This window comes from Pelobates fuscus, chromosome 13, assembly GCF_036172605.1.
Source record: "Pelobates fuscus isolate aPelFus1 chromosome 13, aPelFus1.pri, whole genome shotgun sequence".
NCBI classification, from domain to species: domain Eukaryota; kingdom Metazoa; phylum Chordata; class Amphibia; order Anura; family Pelobatidae; genus Pelobates; species Pelobates fuscus.
In genome coordinates, this window is record NC_086329.1 from 109,280,336 (window position 1) to 109,301,827 (window position 21,492).

At 41.9% G+C, this 21,492-nt stretch overlaps 1 protein-coding gene across 1 annotated transcript in view; it reads left to right on the forward strand.

The window, feature by feature from the left end:
• The first annotated feature begins 561 nt into the window (after positions 1-561).
• The window catches only part of HDGF (heparin binding growth factor), a 43,641-nt gene continuing 22,710 nt past the window's right edge, over positions 562-21,492 (forward strand). Inside the window, exons 1-3 of the mRNA XM_063440433.1 lie at positions 562-670; positions 19,616-19,692; positions 19,801-19,939. Coding sequence (XP_063296503.1) covers positions 584-670; positions 19,616-19,692; positions 19,801-19,939 — 303 coding nt within the window. The 5' untranslated portion in view covers positions 562-583. The remainder of the gene's footprint in view (positions 671-19,615; positions 19,693-19,800; positions 19,940-21,492) is intronic.

Below are 21,492 nucleotides of genomic sequence, written 5' to 3' on the forward strand. Positions count from 1 at the left end.
CTCCAGCTCGGCTATTCTGGTCTGGTTTGAAACTCTCACTTTAATAAATAAAACTCTGAATCGTTTGACTAGGCCTGAGGATGAGTGGAGCCGTTACTACGGAAACCATCGATTCACTCTGCGCTCCGCCCATGGGCCTCGTGACGTAACCGTAACAGCCATTACAGGTTAACAGCCAGGCATCGTGAATCGATCGCCGGGGGTGGGTGTGGCCTCCAGTGTGGTGGAGGAAGGAGAGCAAATCAACGGCAGAGAGGAGAGATTCAAATATAAACAGGGGGCGGGCTCAAGGCTTTGTCCCCGCCCCCCGGCCCAGGACTCCCCGCCCCCCCAGCTCAATCCCAGGTCGGTCATTAGCCTCCCAGCTCCCGGACCCCGCCCCCTTTCCCTGGTTCCGGACCCCGCCCCCTCTCTCTTAGTTCCGGACCCCGCCCCCTTTCTCTTAGTTCCGGACCCCGCCCCCTCCGAGGACCAGGCCGCAGCCCGGGACTCAGCGCGGACACGGTTCGGCCTCTCGCAGTCAGTCAGTCAGTCAGTCAGTCAGTGAGTCAGTCAGTGAGTCAGTGAGCCCCCGGCTCCCAGCATGTCCCGCTCCAACCGGCACCGACAGCATCAGCGCGGGGACCTCGTGTTCGCCAAGATGAAGGGATACCCGCACTGGCCGGCCCGGGTAATAATAATAATATTATATACCAGCACTAACATATCATAATAATAATAATATATATATATATAGATAGATAGACACAGTGTGTAATATTATATACTATATATCATACAGGGTAACCAGCACCAACATATCATATTATATAGACAGTGTTATTATATACCCAGTGTGTAATATTATATAATAATAATACCATATCATACAGGGAATTGTTATTATATACACAGTGTGTAATATTATATAATAATAATACCATATCATACAGGGAAATTTTATTATATACCCAGTGTGTTGTTATAATATTATATACCAGCACTAACATATCATAATAATAATATATAGATAGATAGACACAGTGTGTAATATTATATAATAATAATAATATATATCATACAGGGTAACCAGCACCAACATATCATATTATATAATAATAATACCATATCATACAGGGAAATGTTATTATATACACAGTGTGTTGTTATAATATTATTGTATAGAGTTATTATACACAGTGTTATTATAGAGTTATTATACACAGCGTTATTATAGAGTTATTATACACAGTGTTATTATACAGTGTTATTATAGAGTTATTATACACAGTGTTATTATAGAGTTATTATACACAGTGTTATTATAGAGTTATTATACACAGTGTTATTATAGAGTTATTATACACAGTGTTATTATAGAGTTATTATACACAGTGTTATTATAGAGTTATTATACACAGTGTTATTATAGAGTTATTATACACAGTGTTATTATAGAGTTATTATACACAGTGTTATTATACACAGTGTTATTATAGAGTTATTATACACAGTGTTATTATACACAGTGTTATTATAGAGTTATTATAGAGTTATTATACACAGTGTTATTATAGAGTTATTATACACAGTGTTATTATAGAGTTATTATACACAGTGTTATTATAGAGTTATTATACACAGTGTTATTATAGAGTTATTATACACAGTGTTATTATAGAGTTATTATACACAGTGTTATTATAGAGTTATTATACACAGTGTTATTATAGTTATTATACACACAGTGTTATTATAGAGTTATTATACACACAGTGTTATTATAGTTATTATACACACAGTGTTATTATAGTTATTATACACACAGTGTTATTATAGTGTTATTATACACACAGTGTTATTATAGTGTTATTATACACAGTGTTATTATAGTGTTATTATACACAGTGTTATTATAGAGTTATTATACACAGTGTTATTATAGTTATTATACACAGTGTTATTATAGAGTTATTATACACAGTGTTATTATAGAGTTATTATACACAGTGTTATTATAGTGTTATTATACACAGTGTTATTATAGTGTTATTATACACAGTGTTATTATAGTGTTATTATACACAGTGTTATTATAGTGTTATTATACACAGTGTTATTATAGTGTTATTATACACAGTGTTATTATAGTGTTATTATACACAGTGTTATTATAGTGTTATTATACACAGTGTTATTATAGTGTTATTATACACAGTGTTATTATAGTGTTATTATACACAGTGTTTATTATAGTGTTATTATACACAGTGTTTATTATAGAGTTATTATACACAGTGTTATTATAGAGTTATTATACACAGTGTTATTATAGAGTTATTATACACAGTGTTATTATAGAGTTATTATACACAGTGTTATTATAGTTATTATACACAGTGTTATTATAGTTATTATACACAGTGTTATTATAGAGTTATTATACACAGTGTTATTATAGAGTTGTTATACACAGTGTTATTATAGAGTTGTTATACACAGTGTTATTATAGAGTTGTTATACACAGTGTTATTATAGTGTTATTATACACAGTGTTATTATAGTGTTATTATACACAGTGTTATTATAGTGTTATTATACACACAGTGTTATTATAGTTATTATACACAGTGTTATTATAGTTATTATACACCGTGTTATTATAGAGTTGTTATACACAGTGTTATTATAGAGTTATTATACACAGTGTTATTATAGAGTTATTATACACAGTGTTATTATACACAGTGTTATTATAGTGTTATTATACACACAGTGTTATTATAGTGTTATTATACACACAGTGTTATTATAGTGTTATTATACACAGTGTTATTATAGTGTTATTATACACAGTGTTATTATAGTGTTATTATACACAGTGTTATTATAGAGTTATTATACACAGTGTTATTATAGTTATTATACACAGTGTTATTATAGTTATTATACACAGTGTTATTATAGTTATTATACACAGTGTTATTATAGAGTTATTATACACAGTGTTATTATACACAGTGTTATTATACACAGTGTTATTATACACAGTGTTATTATACACAGTGTTATTATAGTGTTATTATAGTGTTATTATACACAGTGTTATTATATACACAGTGTTATTATATACACAGTGTTATTATATACACAGTGTTATTATATACACAGTGTTATTATATACACAGTGTTATTATATACACAGTGTTATTATATACACAGTGTTATTATATACACAGTGTTATTATATACACAGTGTTATTATATACACAGTGTTATTATAGTGTTATTATATACATAGTGTTATTATATACATAGTGTTATTATATACACAGTGTTATTATATACACAGTGTTATTATAGTGTTATTATGCACACAGTGTTATTATGCACACAGTGTTATTATGCACACAGTGTTATTATGCACACAGTGTTATTATGCACACAGTGTTATTATGCACACAGTGTTATTATAGTGTTATTATACACACAGTGTTATTATACATAGTGTTGTTAGTACACACACAGTGTTGTTAGTATACACACAGTGTTGTGTTATTATAATATTATTATATAGATAGATACAGTGTGTAATATTATATTATATACTAAATATCATACAGGGTAACCAGCACTCAGGGAAATGTTATTATGCGCACGGTGTTATTATGCGCACGGTGTTATTATGCGCACGGTGTTATTATGCGCACGGTGTTATTATGCGCACGGTGTTATTATGCGCACGGTGTTATTATGCGCACTGTGTTATTATGCGCACGGTGTTATTATGCGCACGGTGTTATTATGCGCACGGTGTTATTATGCGCACGGTGTTATTATGCGCACGGTGTTATTATGCGCACGGTGTTATTATGCGCACGGTGTTATTATGCGCACGGTGTTATTATGCGCACGGTGTTATTATGCGCACGGTGTTATTATGCGCACGGTGTTATTATGCGCACGGTGTTATTATGCGCACGGTGTTATTATGCGCACGGTGTTATTATGCGCACGGTGTTATTATGCGCACGGTGTTATTATGCGCACGGTGTTATTATGCGCACGGTGTTATTATATACATAGTGTTATTATATACATAGTGTTATTATATACATAGTGTTATTATATACATAGTGTTATTATATACATAGTGTTATTATATACATAGTGTTATTATATACATAGTGTTATTATATACATAGTGTTATTATATACATAGTGTTATTATATACATAGTGTTATTACATAGACAGTGTGTAATATATTATTATATAGATAGATACATGTGTCATATATTATTATATAGACACAGTGTGTAATATTATATTATATACTATATATCATGCAGGGTAACCAGCACTCAGGGAAATGTTATTATGCACACAGACACAGTGTGTTATTACATAGATAGTGTAATATATTATTATATGGATAGATACAGTGTGTATTATATTATATAGATAGACAGTGTGTAATATAATATTATATAGATAGATACAGTGTGTAATATAATATTATATAGATAGATACAGTGTGTAATATATTATTATATAGATAGATACAGTGTGTAATATATTATTATATAGATAGATACAGTGTGTAATATATTGTTATATAGATAGACACAGTGTGTGATATATTGTTATATAGATAGACACAGTGTGTGATATATTGTTATATAGATAGACACAGTGTGTGATATATTGTTATATAGATAGACACAGTGTGTGATATATTGTTATATAGATAGACACAGTGTGTGATATATTGTTATATAGATAGACACAGTGTGTGATATATTGTTATATAGATAGACACAGTGTGTTATATATTGTTATATAGATAGACACAGTGTGTGATATATTGTTATATAGATAGACACAGTGTGTGATATATTGTTATATAGATAGACACAGTGTGTGATATATTGTTATATAGATAGACACAGTGTGTGATATATTGTTATATAGATAGACACAGTGTGTGATATATTGTTATATAGATAGACACAGTGTGTGATATATTGTTATATAGATAGACACAGTGTGTGATATATTGTTATATAGATAGACACAGTGTGTGATATATTGTTATATAGATAGACACAGTGTGTGATATATTGTTATATAGATAGACACAGTGTGTGATATATTGTTATATAGATAGACACAGTGTGTGATATATTGTTATATAGATAGACACAGTGTGTGATATATTGTTATATAGATACAGATGTGTGATATATTATTATATAGATAGATAGATAGACGCAGTGGCTAATATAATATTATATACTATATATCATACAGGGTAACCAGCACTCAGGGAAATGTTATTATATACCCAGTGTTATTATATAGATAGTGTTATTATATACACAGTGTGTTTATTATATAGATAGTGTTATTACATAGACAGTGTGTAATATATTATTATATAGATAGACACAGTGTGTAATATAATATATAGATAGACACAGTGTGTTATTATATTATATACTATATATCATACAGGGTAACCGGCACTCAGTGTTATTAAATAGATAGTCACCCACTACCCTCTCAGTAAAGTAATACTTCCTGATATTATTTTTAAACCTTTGTCCCTCTAATTTAAGACTATGTCCTCTTGTTGTGGTAGTTTTTTTCTTCTTTTAAATATAGTCTCCTCCTTTACTGTGTTGATTCCCTTTATGTATTTAAATGTTTCTATCATATGCCCCCTGTCTCGTCTTTCCTCCATGCTATACATGTTAAGTTCCTTTAACCTTTCCTGGTAAGTTTTATCCTGCAATCCATGAACCAGTTTAGTAGCCCTTCTCTGAACTCTCTCTAAGGTATCAATATCCTTCTGAAGATACGGTCTCCAGTACTGCGTACAATACTCCAAGTGAGGTCTCACCAGTGTTCTGTACAATGGCATGAGCACTTCCCTCTTTCTACTGCTAATACCTCTCCCTATACAACCAAGCATTCTGCTAGCATTTCCTGCTGCTCTATTACATTGTCTTCCTACCTTTAAGTCATCAGAAATATTCAGCCCTAAATCCCTTTCCTCAGATGTTGAGGTTAGGACTCTATCAAATATTCTGTACTCTGCCCTTGGGTTTTTATGTCCAAGATGCATTATCTTGCACTTATCCACATTAAATGTCAGTTGCCACAACTCTGACAATTTTTCTAGTTATCAAGACCTGCAATATCACTAATAAAAATAGAGAATGGGTCCAAGTACAGATCCCTGAGGTACCCCACTGGTGACAAGCCCAAGCTTCGAATATACTCCATTGACTACAACCCTCTGTTGCCTGTCACTCAGCCACTGCCTTACCCATTCAACAATATTGGAATCCAAACTCAAAGATTGTAGTTTATTGATAAGCCTTCTATGTGCAACAGTGTCAAAAGCCTTACTGTAATCTAGGTAAGCAATGTCTACTGCACCACCCTGATCTATAATTTTAGTTACCCAATCAAAAAAATCAATAAGATTAGTTTGGCATGATCTCCCTGAAGTAAACCCATGTTGTCTCTGATCTTGAAATCCATGTGTTTTTAGATGTTCAACAATCCTATCCTTTAACATGGTTTCCATCACTTTCCCCACTACTGAAGTAAGGCTTACTGGCCTATAGTTGCCCGACTCCTCCCTATTATCTTTCTTGTGAATGGGCACAACATTTGCCAACTTCCAATCATCTGGGACTACTCCTGTTATCAATGATTGGTTAAATAAATCTGTTAATGGTTTTGCTAGTACACCACTAAGCTCTTTTAATAGCTTTGGGTGTATTCCATCAGGTCCCATTGACTTATTTGTCTTTACTTTTGACAGTTGAAATAGAACCTCTTCCTCTGTAAACTCACGTGTAATAAATGACTCATTTATCCTTTTTTCCTAACTGAGGTCCCTCTCTTTCATTTTCATCTGCAAATACCAAACAAAAATATTCATTGAGGCAGTCAGGTAGACCTTTATCCTCTTCTACATACCTTCCTTCTTTTGTTTTTAATCTAACTAATGCTTGTTTTACTTTTCTTTTCTCATTTATGTATCTAAAAAATGTTTTGTCCCCTTTTTTACTGACTGTGCTATTTTCTCTGTGTGTGATTTGGAAGCTCTTATAAGTTGCTTAGCCTCTTTCTGCCTAATCTTATAGATCATTCTGTCTTCCTCACTCTGGGTTTTTTTATAATTACTAAATGCTAACTTTTTGTTTTTTACTATTTTGGCCACATCTGCGGAGTACCACAGTGGTTTCTTGAATTTTTTGCTTTTACTGACAAGCCTAATGCAATTTTCTGTTGCCTTCAGTAGTGCAACTTTTAAATAATCCCATTTCTCTTGGACGCCATTTAAATTGCTCCAGCCTGATAATGACTCCTTTACACATATTCTAATTTTAGAAAACTTTTGTTTTTGTGTGGTGTGACTCAGTCACTGTTCTTATATTAAACCACACTGACTGATGGTCACTGGATCCTAAACTTTCACCTACAGTAATATCTGATACCAAATCTCCATTTGTTAACACTAAATCTAGTATGGCCTCTTTACGAGTTGGCTCCTCAACGACTTGTTTTAGAGACAATCCCAGTAGGGAGTTTAGAATATGTGTGCTCCTGGCACAAGTAGCTATTTTTGTTTTCCAATTTATATCAGGAAGATTAAAGTCACCCATGGTGATAACTTCCCCCTTCATTGTCATTTTAGCTATTTCTTCAACTAGTAGATTATCTAACTCTTCAATTTGTCCTGGGGGCCTATAAATCACGCCTACACGAGTTACTGTGTGATTACCAAATTCTAACGTAACCCAAACGGACTCTATGTTCGTCTCACTAACCTTTATTAGGCTAGATTTTATGCTATCCTTCACATACAGGGCCACCCCTCCCCCTTTCTTGCCTTCCCTGTCTTTTCTATATAAAGAGTACCCTGGTATTGCTATGTCCCAGTCATTTTTCTCATTATACCATGTCTCAGTAACAGCGACTAAATCTACACTATCAGTTGCCATTATTGCCACAAGTTCATGGATCTTATTCCCTAAACTGCGAGCATTTGTAGACATGACTCTAAGCTTATCATTTTTTAACACACTTGCTACAGGCACCTTCTGTCCTTGTTTTGGGGGGCAATTGGATTGATGTTTTATCACCCTTTTGCCCCCCCCCTCCTAGTTTAAATACATCCTAGCAAAACCTCTGAACTGCTCACTGAGAACATTTGTTCCCTTTTGAGAAAGATGCAAACCATCTTTTTTGTTCAGTTTATTTCCATTCCAAACAGAGCTACCATGAGCAATAAAGCCAAATCCTTGCTCCCGACACCATTCACCAAGCCACAAGTTAAAGTCCCTAATACGCATCCGCCTGTCGTTCTGAGTGTTATGCACAGGCAGAACTTCAGAGAATGACAGTGTGGAAGCAACCTGCCGTATATCCTTGTCAAAAACACTAAAAACGTCCATAACCTCTGAAACCTCATTGCAAGCCAAGTCATTTGTCCCTAAATGGACAAGTACATCCAATTCCCCTTCCTGCTTTGCTCGCTTAACAATATACGTCTCCTGTCTCTGTGAGCAGTAGCTCCGGGAAGACACCTCACAAGACCACCATTGATCATCTCCACACCTCTTATGATGGAATCCCCCAACAACTGCTTTCTATTAGGCCTCACCATAGTCTCCAAGCCTCTCTCCACAACACCACTAGCCTCAGTGCCTCTCTCCACAACACCACTAGCCTCAGTGCCTCTCTCCACAACACCACTAGCCTCAGTGCCTCTCTCCACAACACCACTAGCCTCAGTGCCTCTCTCCACAACACCACTAGCCTCAGTGCCTCTCTCCACAACACCACTAGCCTCAGTGCCTCTCTCCACAACACCACTAGCCTCAGTGCCTCTCTCCACAACACCACTAGCCTCAGTGCCTCTCTCCACAACACCACTAGCCTCAGTGCCTCTCTCCACAACACCACTAGCCTCAGTGCCTCTCTCCACAACACCACTAGCCTCAGTGCCTCTCTCCACAACACCACTAGCCTCCGTGCCTCTCTCCACAACACCACTAGCCTCCGTGCCTCTCTCCACAACACCACTAGCCTCCGTGCCTCTCTCCACAACACTGCTAGCCTCAGTGCCTCTCTCCACAACACTACTAGCCTCAGTGCCTCTCTCCACAACACCACTAGCCTCAGTGCCTCTCTCCACAACACTGCTAGCCTCAGTGCCTCTCTCCACAACACTGCTAGCCTCAGTGCCTCTCTCCACAACACTGCTAGCCTCAGTGCCTCTCTCCACAACACCGCTAGCCTCAGTGCCTCTCTCCACAACACCGCTAGCCTCAGTGCCTCTCTCCACAACACCACTAGCCTCAGTGCCTCTCTCCACAACACCACTAGCCTCAGTGCCTCTCTCCACAGAGGCTAGTGGTGTTGGATCACTGTGTTTTCTTTGTTTACATGTCGGCGTCTCAGGAGGCTGGTATGTTTGGGACCTGCTGAGAGCAGTATTTTGTCACTGCACATCCAGCTATGGACAGACTGTGACCTGGCTTTACACAGCGGGTGCCAGTCAGAGGTACTCGCCAGCAGTTTGTTAGAGATCTTCCCAGGACACCCGCTTTCTGAAAATATGCCTGCAATTTGTGGGATCTTATCGGGTATGCCTTATCGCAAAGTATACATGTATTAAATAAAATGAACTGTACGTTTCCCAAGCCATACCCCCATGAAACCATGTCACCGAGCAGTGATGACGAACAATTCAACCCCCCTAGAAGTAGAAATGGTAGGCTAGTAGAATAATATGCTATGCTTTGTTCTACAGGGAGTGCAGAATTATTAGGCAAGTTGTATTTTTGAGGATTAATTTTATTATTGAACAACAACCATGTTCTCAATGAACCCAAAAAACTAATTAATATCAAAGCTGAATATTTTTGGAAGTAGTTTTTAGTTTGTTTTTAGTTATAGCTATTTTAGGGGGATATCTGTGTGTGCAGGTGACTATTACTGTGCATAATTATTAGGCAACTTAACAAAAAACAAATATATACCCATTTCAATTATTTATTTTTACCAGTGAAACCAATATAACATCTCAACATTCACAAATATACATTTCTGACATTCAAAAACATAACAAAAACAAATCAGTGACCAATATAGCCACCTTTCTTTGCAAGGACACTCAAAAGCCTGCCATCCATGGATTCTGTCAGTGTTTTGATCTGTTCACCATCAACATTGCGTGCAGCAGCAACCACAGCCTCCCAGACACTGTTCAGAGAGGTGTACTGTTTTCCCTCCTTGTAAATCTCACATTTGATGATGGACCACAGGTTCTCAATGGGGTTCAGATCAGGTGAACAAGGAGGCCATGTCATTAGATTTTCTTCTTTTATACCCTTTCTTGCCAGCCACGCTGTGGAGTACTTGGACGCGTGTGATGGAGCATTGTCCTGCATGAAAATCATGTTTTTCTTGAAGGATGCAGACTTCTTCCTGTACCACTGCTTGAAGAAGGTGTCTTCCAGAAACTGGCAGTAGGACTGGGAGTTGAGCTTGACTCCATCCTCAACCCGAAAAGGCCCCACAAGCTCATCTTTGATGATACCAGCCCAAACCAGTACTCCACCTCCACCTTGCTGGCGCCTGAGTCGGACTTGAGCTCTCTGTCCTTTACCAATCCATCCATCTGGCCCATCAAGACTCACTCTCATTTCATCAGTCCATAAAACTTTAGAAAAATCAGTCTTGAGATATTTCTTGGCCCAGTCTTGACGTTTCAGCTTGTGTGTCTTGTTCAGTGGTGGTTGTCTTTCAGCCTTTCTTACCTTGGCCATGTCTCTGAGTATTGCACACCTTGTGCTTTTGGGCACTCCAGTGATGTTGCAGCTCTGAAATATGGCCAAACTGGTGGCAAGTGGCATCTTGGCAGCTGCACGCTTGACTTTTCTCAGTTCATGGGCAGTTATTTTGCGCCTTGGTTTCTCCACACGCTTCTTGCGACCCTGTTGACTATTTTGAATGAAACGCTTGATTGTTCGATGATCACGCTTCAGAAGCTTTGCAATTTTAAGAGTGCTGCATCCCTCTGCAAGATCTCACTATTTTTGACATTTCTGAGCCTGTCAAGTCCTTCTTTTGACCCATTTTGCCAAAGGAAAGGAGGTTGCCTAATAATTATGCACACCTGATATAGGGTGTTGATGTCATTAGACCACACCCCTTCTCATTACAGAGATGCACATCACCTAATATGCTTAATTGGTAGTAGGCTTTCGAGCCTATACAGCTTGGAGTAAGACAACATGCATAAAGAGGATGATGTGGTCAAAATACTAATTTGCCTAATAATTCTGCACGCAGTGTATATATAGAGGGGCTCGGTGTGTCCTGGCGGGATGGATTGGGAAACGTTCAGTACGTTCTCTCGCTGTGATTTTACATTATTTTGGCAGCAAAGCTTGGTGGGAGTCGTAGTTCCAAAAAGGCTGAAGAAGTTTCTCCCCCACCCCGTTGGGAAGGATAAATAATGTATATCTTTGGCACCTTATAACATGGTTGTGATGGTTTGTGTTTGGGTATATTGAGGGGGGGTTCACCACCGGTCACGTTATCTTTATTGGGGTTTTATGCCTCCAACGGGCATTTCTAATCATTTCCACGCACAATTGCCTGACCTCAGCGGCGTGAGATGGTCTCTTCTGTCTGTGCTTGGAAAGATATAGAAAGATCTTATTCTGAATTCCTAAACATGCCCGCCTCGGCTTGTCCCCTTCTGTGATGTCCTGTGACAGGCAGCTATGGTGTATGTGCAGTGTGCTAGAATAACACGTATTCAGACTGCTTATCCTGGATTATGCCCAGTGCAGTGCCCTTATCTCTTATCTCTATGGAAGCATAGCTGTTATTCTGCAGAGAGCAGACGTGTCCTAACCGCCTGTAATTTAATAGTCTAATGAACCTGCTGTATATCTCAATCCCCCGCCATTGTGTATATACAGCATGCAGGCATTTACTCGTCTGTTACTAGACACTCCGGTTTTAATACATGGCTGCCCTGGGAGTTCAGATTTAACACATTCTATAATCGGTAGGAAAGGATCAGCTCCAAACTTGCAGCCAATCCTGGTGATTCTGTCATTTTTAATGCTAGTGCTGTACACAATGACTGACAGAGCATTATGTAATAAAGCTTTTCATTCATGAAAAGCCATAAATGAAACCACTCTGCAGTTAAGTTTGTTAGCTTCCTGTACAGTTAACAGTTTTTTTCATGAGTTTACACCAGCTGTCAATCTAATTGTAATCTCTGAAAACGGTTCCATTAATCTGGGTTTAGAATTGGGTAACGTGTAGCAAGTCTTCCTGCAATGGGTCCGATCTGTAATACAGAATGTATTCTTCCTGTTACGTTATGTTACAGAATGTGTAGCGACTGCACTCATTGTACGTGTTGATCGCAGAACTCCCATTGCTGTCAGCATTGTCTGTCTCTGGCATAGCGTGCATGCTTGATTCTTTTCGTGTCTCTTTGCCAACTTGTTACTAAATAATCCTAGAATTCAACTGCTCGGAGAATCAATAACATTGTATAGTATCTCGGAGACTCTGTTCGTCTACTCTGTTCGTCTACTCTGTTCGTCTACTCTGTTCGTCTACTCTGTTCGTCTACATGGTTGGTTTAAAAACTCACTATATCTTTGCTCGGTTCTGTATCCCTTTTCTAGGGACTGGCTGAATACTATCAAGAGGTCGGTATCCCAGAGCTGTGGGTTCTGAAGCAGCGGTATCTATATGTTCTCTGTCATGGAGGACTCCTGTTAGTACTAGCCACATACATTATACATACCTGATACAGCTGGTAGGCCTGCCTATACATGCGTTGCCCAGTAGTAGGGGCTGTTGTGGCCGCCTGGTGGGTTTGGAGGAAGGGGCGCCATAACCTGCAGCAGCGGTATCTATATGATCTCTGTCATGGAGGACTCCTGTTAGTACTAGCCATATACATTATACATACCTGATACAGCTGGTAGGCCTGCCTATACATGCGTTGCCCAGTAGTAGGGGCTGATGTGGCCGTCTGGTGGGTTTGGAGGAAGGGGCGCCATAACGTGCAGCAGCGGTATCTATATGATCTCTGTCATGGAGGACTCCTGTTAGTACTAGCCACATACATTATACATACCTGATACAGCTGGTAGGCCTGCCTATACATGCATTGCCCAGTAGTAGGGGCTGATGTGGCCGTCTGGTGGGTTTGGAGGAAGGGGCGCCATATCCTGCAGCAGTGGTATCTATATGATCTCTGTCATGGAGGACTCCTGTTAGTACTAGCCACATACATTATACATACCTGATACAGCTGGTAGACCTGCCTATACATGCGTTGCCCAGTAGTAGGGGCTGAAGTGGCCGCCTGGTGGGTTTGGAGGAAGGGGCGCCATAACCTGCAGCAGCGGTATCTATATGATCTCTGTCATGGAGGACTCCTGTTATTACTAGCCACATACATTATACATACCTGATACAGCTGGTAGGCCTGTGTGTACATGCGTTGCCCAGTAGTAGGGGCTGTTGTGGCCGTCTGGTGGGTTTGGAGGAAGGGGTGCTGTTACCACATGCATTGTACTGTATTTGTTCTGCAGCCTGTCCTGTTAAAGTATACATTAAGAAAACATAGGGTTTGCTTCTTCCCCGTCCTGGCTGTTAATTTTCTGTCTGTCTGTTTTGGCCGAGCGTTGGTGCAGGCAGCTAAGAATATACAGCAGCTGCTCAATTGGCAGGCTACACAGGCTCCCTGATTGCTGATTAAACAGGGGTGTATCATGGTTTGATGTTAAAGCACTGTGTGGCCTGCTATGAGTACAGGTGAGACAGTCTGTGCTCAGTGATTTGATCCATGCCTCGTACAGTAAGGGGCGGTGGGCTCTGATAGCTGCCGAGTAATGATTAATAGCCGCTGTTCTCCTTGCCCTGTCTGTGTCCGGGGATTGCTTTTACTCAGTGGATGAAGTTGGATAGTGTTTAGCATGGCCGTATTGCTTCCACCCCATCACATACTTTCTCTGTCCGGTACGATTTGCTAAAGGTGGTAAATGTTAGATTTTAGGAGTCCGTTCTGTGAACCTAGAAAGCTACAGCTGAGGCTGGTGGAGCTCATTCTTGGAGTTCTGGTAGGTGTTTAGCGTTTCTCCCTGACTGGATTTTATTAGGTGTATATCTCTCATATTGTAGACATTACAAGGTAATCTGAGGCCACAGGTGTGGCAGTATTTGCTCCGTAATGTTACAGCAGGTGCCAAGAGGGAGAATTTTACATTAAAGGTGGCTTTGTAAAGTTACACACCCTTTCCAGCTACATAAATCTGCTTGTAGTATGATGACTGAGTAAATGCCTTAATGTGACTACTTGCAGACCTGCTCAAACCCCGCAGGAGTCACTGTAACTGCCAAAACTGGAATAGGACATTCCTCTTTGCTGACCCAAATCCCACAGTCACTGTACGTACCCATCTCTATCGGCTAAAACACCATCCTCGCCAAAACTGGGATAGGACATTCCTCTTTGCTGACCCAATTCCCACAGTCACTGTACGTACCCATCTCTATCGGCTAAAACACCATCCTTGCCAAAACTGGAATAGGACATTCCTCTTTGCTGACCCAAATCCCACAGTCACTGTACGTACCCATCTCTATCGGCTAAAACACCATCCTCGCCAAAACTGGGATAGGACATTCCTCTTTGCTGACCCAATTCCCACAGTCACTGTACGTACCCATCTCTATCGGCTAAAACACCATCCTCGCCTAAACTAGGATAGGGCATTCCTCTGTGCTGACCCAAACCCCGTATTCACTATACGTACCAATCTCTATCGGCTAAAACACCATCCTCGCCAAAACTGGGATAGGACATTCCTTTGTGCTTACCCAAATCCCACAGTCACTGTACGTACCCATCTCTATTGGCTAAAACTCCATCCTTGCCTTAACTGGGATAGGACAGTTCCCTGTGCTGTGTGCCGAGTACACACTGAATGTAGGATGGTGGAGCAGGGGGGCTGTGTGCAGAGTACATTCCCACTCTAAATGTAGGATGGTGGAGCAGTGGGCTGTGTGCCGAGTACAGCCCCGCTCTGGATGTAGGATGGTGGAGCAGGGGGGCTGTGTGTCGGGTACAGCCCCGCTCTGGATGTAGGATGGTGGAGCAGGGGGGCTGTGTGCGCCGAGTACAGCCCCCGCCTGGATGTAGGATGGTGGAGCAGGTGGGCTGTATGCCGAGTACAGCCCTGCTCTGGATGTAGGATAGTGGAGCAGGTGGGCTGTATGCCGAGTACAGCCCCGCTCTGGATGTAGGATAGTGGAGCAGGGGGGCTGTGTGCCAAGTACAATCCCGCTCTGGGTGTAGGATGGTGGAGCAGGGGGGCTGTGTGCAGAGTACAGTCCCGCCCTGGATGGTGGAGCAGGGGGGCTGTGTGCCGGGTACAGCCCCGCTCTGGATGTAGGGTAGTGGAGCAGGGGGGTTGTGTGCTGAGTACAGCCCCGCTCTGGATGTAGGGTAGTGGAGCAGGGGGGCTGTGTGCCGAGTACAGTCCCGCTCTGGATGTAGGATGGTGGAGCAGGGGGGGGCTGTGTGCCGAGTACAGTCCCGCTCTGGATGTAGGATAGTGGAGCAGGGGGGCTGTGTGCCGAGAACAGCCCCGCTCTGGATGTAGGATAGTGGAGCAGGGGGCTGCGTGCCGAGTACAGCCCTGCTCTGGATGTAGGATGGTGGAGCAGGGGGGGCTGTGTGCCGAGTACAGTCCCGCTCTGGATGGTGGAGCAGGGGGGCTGTGTGCCGAGTACAGTCCTGCTCTGGATGGTGGAGCAAGGGGGCTGTGTGCCGAGTACAGCCCTGCTCTGGATGTAGGATGGTGGAGCAGGGGGCTGTGTGCCGAGTACAGTCCCGCTCTGGATGTAGGATAGGGGAGCAGGGGGCTGTGTGCCCAGTACAGCCCTGCTCTGGATGTAGGATAGGGGAGCAGGGGGCTGTGTGCCGAGTACAGCCCCGCTCTGGATGTAGGATGGTGGAGCAGGGGGGCTGTGTGCCGAGTACAGCCCCGCTCTGGATGTAGGATGGTGGAGCAGGGGGGGCTGTGTGCCGAGTACAGTCCCGCTCTGGATGTAGGATAGTGGGGCAGGGTGGCTGTGTGCCGAGTACAGTCCCGCTCTGGATGTAGGATAGTGGAGCAGGGGGGCTGTGTGCCGAGTACAGTCCCGCTCTGGATGTAGGATAGTGGAGCAGGGGGCTGTGTGCCGAGTACAGCCCCGCTCTGGATGTAGGATAGTGGAGCAGGGGGGCTGTGTGCCGAGTACAGTCCCGCTCTGGATGTAGGATAGTGGAGCAGGGGGCTGTGTGCCGAGTACAGCCCCGCTCTGGATGTAGGATAGTGGAGCAGGGGGCTGTGTGCCGAGTACAGCCCCGCTCTGGATGTAGGATGGTGGAGTAATGATGCTGTATTTTTGATGAGAGATTTACGAATGGCTGCTCTCAGCAGGGATTCAGGGTTCGGGTACACCTACCTGACACTAACTTGGGTACACCTACCTGACAAAACATGGCTGTTTTAAATGTATGTTTGATATTACCTAGTCATCTTGCATATTCATTGAAATATTCTACTGTTTAGCACGCAGTCACTGTAACGGACCGTTTCACTTACAAGAGGATAAAACCCAGTTTAGGCGATATCCCCCTTTCCAGATGCACAGGCAGCTACTGCAAACACCGTTCTCCCGACTGGAACCACACGAACACTGGAACAGCTGAACAAGAAAAGCATACATCGGCTTACACTCCTGGCAGTCAGCATACAATCCAATTCCCCCAAAGAACGAGACGACACATCGCTTTGAGGTTTAAGCAGGAACTCTGGACTGGCTCATCCAGCCTGGCTTTTATTACAATGATACACATACAGTCCACACCCAGGGGGAGGCATAAAACAACCAATAGCATAGATGTACCTCCCACACATCTCCTCCCCTTAGATTAGCACTTAACATAATTATACCGTACACCCTTTTCCCCAATTCCTGGATGTACCCCAAATACATATGTTACACCTCTAAAACAGGTATCCCCTGATAGCCCTTATTCAGGGGGACAACATATTCAAAAATCAGGTCATTCGGATAAACGGTTCGGGAGATATGAGCAGGCAAAGTTTTGACCGACCGCATGGGTAAAGTATCCGAAAACAGTTCCATGTATTTTGGCCCTGCGGTCGGTCACAGAAAAGGGAACGAAACAGACGAATTGCCTGGGTTATGGAGCCTAAGGGGGATTCGCATGAATCCCCTAGTTCGTGGGTTTCTTTCCACTGAACGGCGGGCCGTTCGGTAGTTTCCCCATGAAATCCTAGAAGTCTGGAGGTCTCAGCGGTGTTTGCCTAGTCAAGTGTCCGTTTTCAGTTCCAGACACTCGACGGCAAAACACCGCTGTTCGGTAGTTTAAGATGGCCGCCGCCACGTGTTCGGCTCCCGAATGGCGGCCACCCAGAGGACAAAGACCACACTGCACGGATTGTCAATTACCCGTTTGCAACATTGTTGCAACCGGTAATTGGAGGCACACTTATTCCTGGGTGGTCTGGTTGTTCGGTAGTTTCACTCAATATACTGAAGGGAGTGATTCTACCGAACAATCAGATGAATGCTGCCTACATCTCCCAGGTTAAACTCAACACATAAATACATATGTAATATTAAAGGCAGTATACTGGAATATGCTCCACAGTCTTAAAGGGACAGTAGTCCCAAAAGTCCCAATATGTCCACGGATGGCCCTTAAAGGCCCAGTAGCAGTAATATAAATTATTACATGCCCAAATATAGTTTTTACAGAGCAATATGTCCAGGGGCCGTAGTCGCAGGGCAGGAGGCTAGCAACCAGGCCTCTCCAGTTCACAGTGGCGAAGCTGGTTTCGCCACAGTCACTCCTTTCCTATTCAATCAGAAATTCACTTTGAAAGGATTTACTATCCAGATATAGAGAGGTGTGCCCTCCCGGAGCCCCTCCTATGTGGATTCAGAGGGGCTGTCGGCTGTACAGCTGTGCTGTGTGTTTTACAGGCCAGGAAAGAATGTGGTTCCCTGCGGCCTGCCTGCTGTCCCCCGGCTGGCTTTGATCATGAGCAATGTGGGTTTAATGCTGCTGACAGCATGCTGAGCTCTAACACTGAATTGTTGGTGTTGTGTTCCCGCCTGCTCTGTTTTTTTAACATAAATTTACACACTAATAGTGATAACCTAAACAATCCACCAACTCACAGTAAGCTCTGAAATACTGTTATATGCCAAACCAATATATTGTGGATACAATAATGGGGCCGAAAATGACCCCCCGTGAAACATACCAATATAGTGTATATAGAATGGATTCCCAACCCGATCTATAATAGTGATCGATTTAATCTGCACATTCTTTATTATGCTCAAAAAATTCAAATTATATTGGTATGTTCTCGGTCGCGGATATAGAATACTTCATTATTGTATCCACAACACAATTGTGTGTTTGTTGTTTTTTTTATTTATATATATATAATTTTTTTTTTTTTTTTATAGTTACAAATAGTTTACCCAGCATCCTACTGCAGCAGCCCGGTGTGATAGGAGTGAGTGATCAGGGCAGGGCTGTGTCATTACTGCTGCTCTCATTGTAAGACGGACCCTGCCAGCCAATATATTACTAGTGTGAGGGCATCGCTCGCACTGTCCTATTGATATTTAGCTCAGTGGGGGCACTGTTACCCATATGACTGCTGGCATAATCTGCTCCCACTCTTTAGAACACTTAACAAAAACCTGCTTTGTACGAGTGATCTCAGTAAAATGTTCAGAGCACATTCATATTCATTAGCTGTTCAGGGTGACATTGAAATTAATGCTGGGACCGGTCTTTCTAGACCTTTTATACATCGGGCAGGGCTTGTGTGCGCTTGGTCAGAGTTGCCACGCTGAATTTCAGAGGATTCTATTTTATTTAATTATTTTGGCTGGCCATGTAAAATTCCCTTTTTTCCCACAATGCCTTTTACGGTTTAAACTGCCATATTATTACAGAGACAAATCATCGGGTGGCTTCTGAGAGCCCTGCTTGTCCACAGGTGGTTCCTCGCAGATCACTAGTCCTGATTAGCTCTGTAAAATGTCAGTTTGAAACTAAATCATCCTTTGTACTGTGACTGATCGCATGTGATGTGAGTTACAATGTTTCTGTCCAGCAAGTGATTTCTGCAGCATATCAATCATATGATACTGTACTTCTTCTCAGCCAATCGGAGCTTCCCGAAGTCCTGCACAATTCCTCTGTGTGTTTTCATGTCCCAGCACGCTCTGCTCACATGCAGGTTGTGTATCTCTACATATCTTGCTCCAAGGGACCATTAGCCGTGCTTCCATGCAATGTCTCCTGCCAACAATACTCATTGGGTAACCTGACCTGGAGGAAATGAAGCAGTACAGATCTGTTTAATGTTTGTGTCTTCGGTGGTATTTGGGACAATATTCCCAATGACATGTTATAAAATGTTCTCAAATGGTTAACTCTGTTTTTTTTTTTTTTTGGCAGATTGATGAGGTTCCAGAGCCTGCTGCAAAATCCGCTGCTAATAAATATCAAGTGTTCTTTTTTGGGACTCATGAAAAGTAAGTGAGAAAATTGCAGCAGTCAGCGTTTTAATGGGGTTAAATAGAAAGCCGTTAATGTAAGGATTCTAGTCATTTTTCCTTTCCTCCTGTTTTGTGTGTTTTCAGGGCGTACCTCGGTCCTAAAGATATCTTCCCTTACGAAGAGAGCAAGGAGAAATTCGGCAAAGCAAATAAAAGGAAAGGTTTCAGTGAAGGCCTCTGGGAGATTGAGAATAATCCCACAGTAAAAGCGTCTGGCTGCCAGGTAACACGGCACTTTAATTAACCAACACTATGTAAGGCGTTGTGATTAGCATAGTGTTAAGAATACAAATCCGTGTCATATTTAAGGTGACAAGATTAACTTAACCCCCTCCAGGATTCTAGACCCATTTTTATGATTTACATTGCAGGACTAAATAGTGGGTGTCTATAGTGTCCCTTTAAATGCAGGCTGATAGATTTCCTCACATTTGGAATTTGTAGGGTTGGTTCTCATAAAAAGAACCAAATTGGCACAGTTCAGCACAAATTGAGCTGGATAAATACTCTCCCACGTGCCTTCAGTTCCCCTTCTCCCACGTGCCTTCAGTTCCCCTTCTCCCACGTGCCTTCAGTTCCCCTTCTCCCACGTGCCTTCAGTTCCCCTTCTCCCACGTGCCTTCAGTGCCCCTTCTCCCACGTGCCTTCAGTGCCCCTTCTCCCACGTGCCTTCAGTGCCCCTTCTCCCACGTGCCTTCAGTGCCCCTTCTCCCACGTGCCTTCAGTGCCCCTTCTCCCACGTGCCTTCAGTGCCCCTTCTCCCACGTGCCTTCAGTGCCCCTTCTCCCACGTGCCTTCAGTGCCCCTTCTCCCACGTGCCTTCAGTGCCCCTTCTCCCACGTGCCTTCAGTGCCCCTTCTCCCACGTGCCTTCAGTGCCCCTTCTCCCCCGTGCCTTCAGTTCACCGGCTCCCATGAGAGCTGACCCTGCTTTACATTAAGACGGCAGCCTTTTAAAGTTATCTTCTCAGTTACAGAGGTATTTTGTTTACTAATTTTACCCATCACTCCTTGCAGTTTGTTTGCATACAAAATTTCTAATTTCTGGGTCATATAAACCCCAGGAGGAGCCAGTGACCCATGACTCACAAAAACATCCTGTAAAGTGACTTTCTTTAGGTGTTTCTAGCTGTCTATGGCGGCATGTTTTGGCCCATGTATGTATTTCTGGTTTTTAATTAGAGTTCACATAAATGTGTCAGCACTTGTCTTTTCATGAATTAGAACTGAATCAGTCATGGTTTACATATTCATCTTGTGGCGATGTCATATTTAAAGGGACTTAACTCCCCAAACCCTATGACACTAGACCCAGATTGCTTTCTTCAGAGTTCTGGTTTTATTATATTTTTTCTAATGTTATTATTTGACTTTTATTATTTGTCAGATTTTGTTTCCTACCCTCTGCCGATCAAGTGTACATACAAACCGGGAAATTTGGTGGTGGGGGGATTGAAGTGATAACTTTTGCTTCACATGGAGACCTCTATAACCTGAACTGGGGCACTCCTAATATTAAAGGGACACTATAGTCACGTGAACAACTTTATCTTAATGAAGCAGTTTTGGTGTATAGAACATGCCCCTGCAGCCTCACTGCTCAATCCTCTGCCATTTAGGAGTTAAATCCCTTTGTTTATGAACCCTAGTCACACCTCCCTGCATGTGACTTGCACAGCCTTCCATAAACACTTCCTGTAAAGAGAGCCCTATTTAGGCTTTCTTTATTGCAAGTTCTGTTTAATTAAGATTTTCTTATCCCCTGCTATGTTAATAG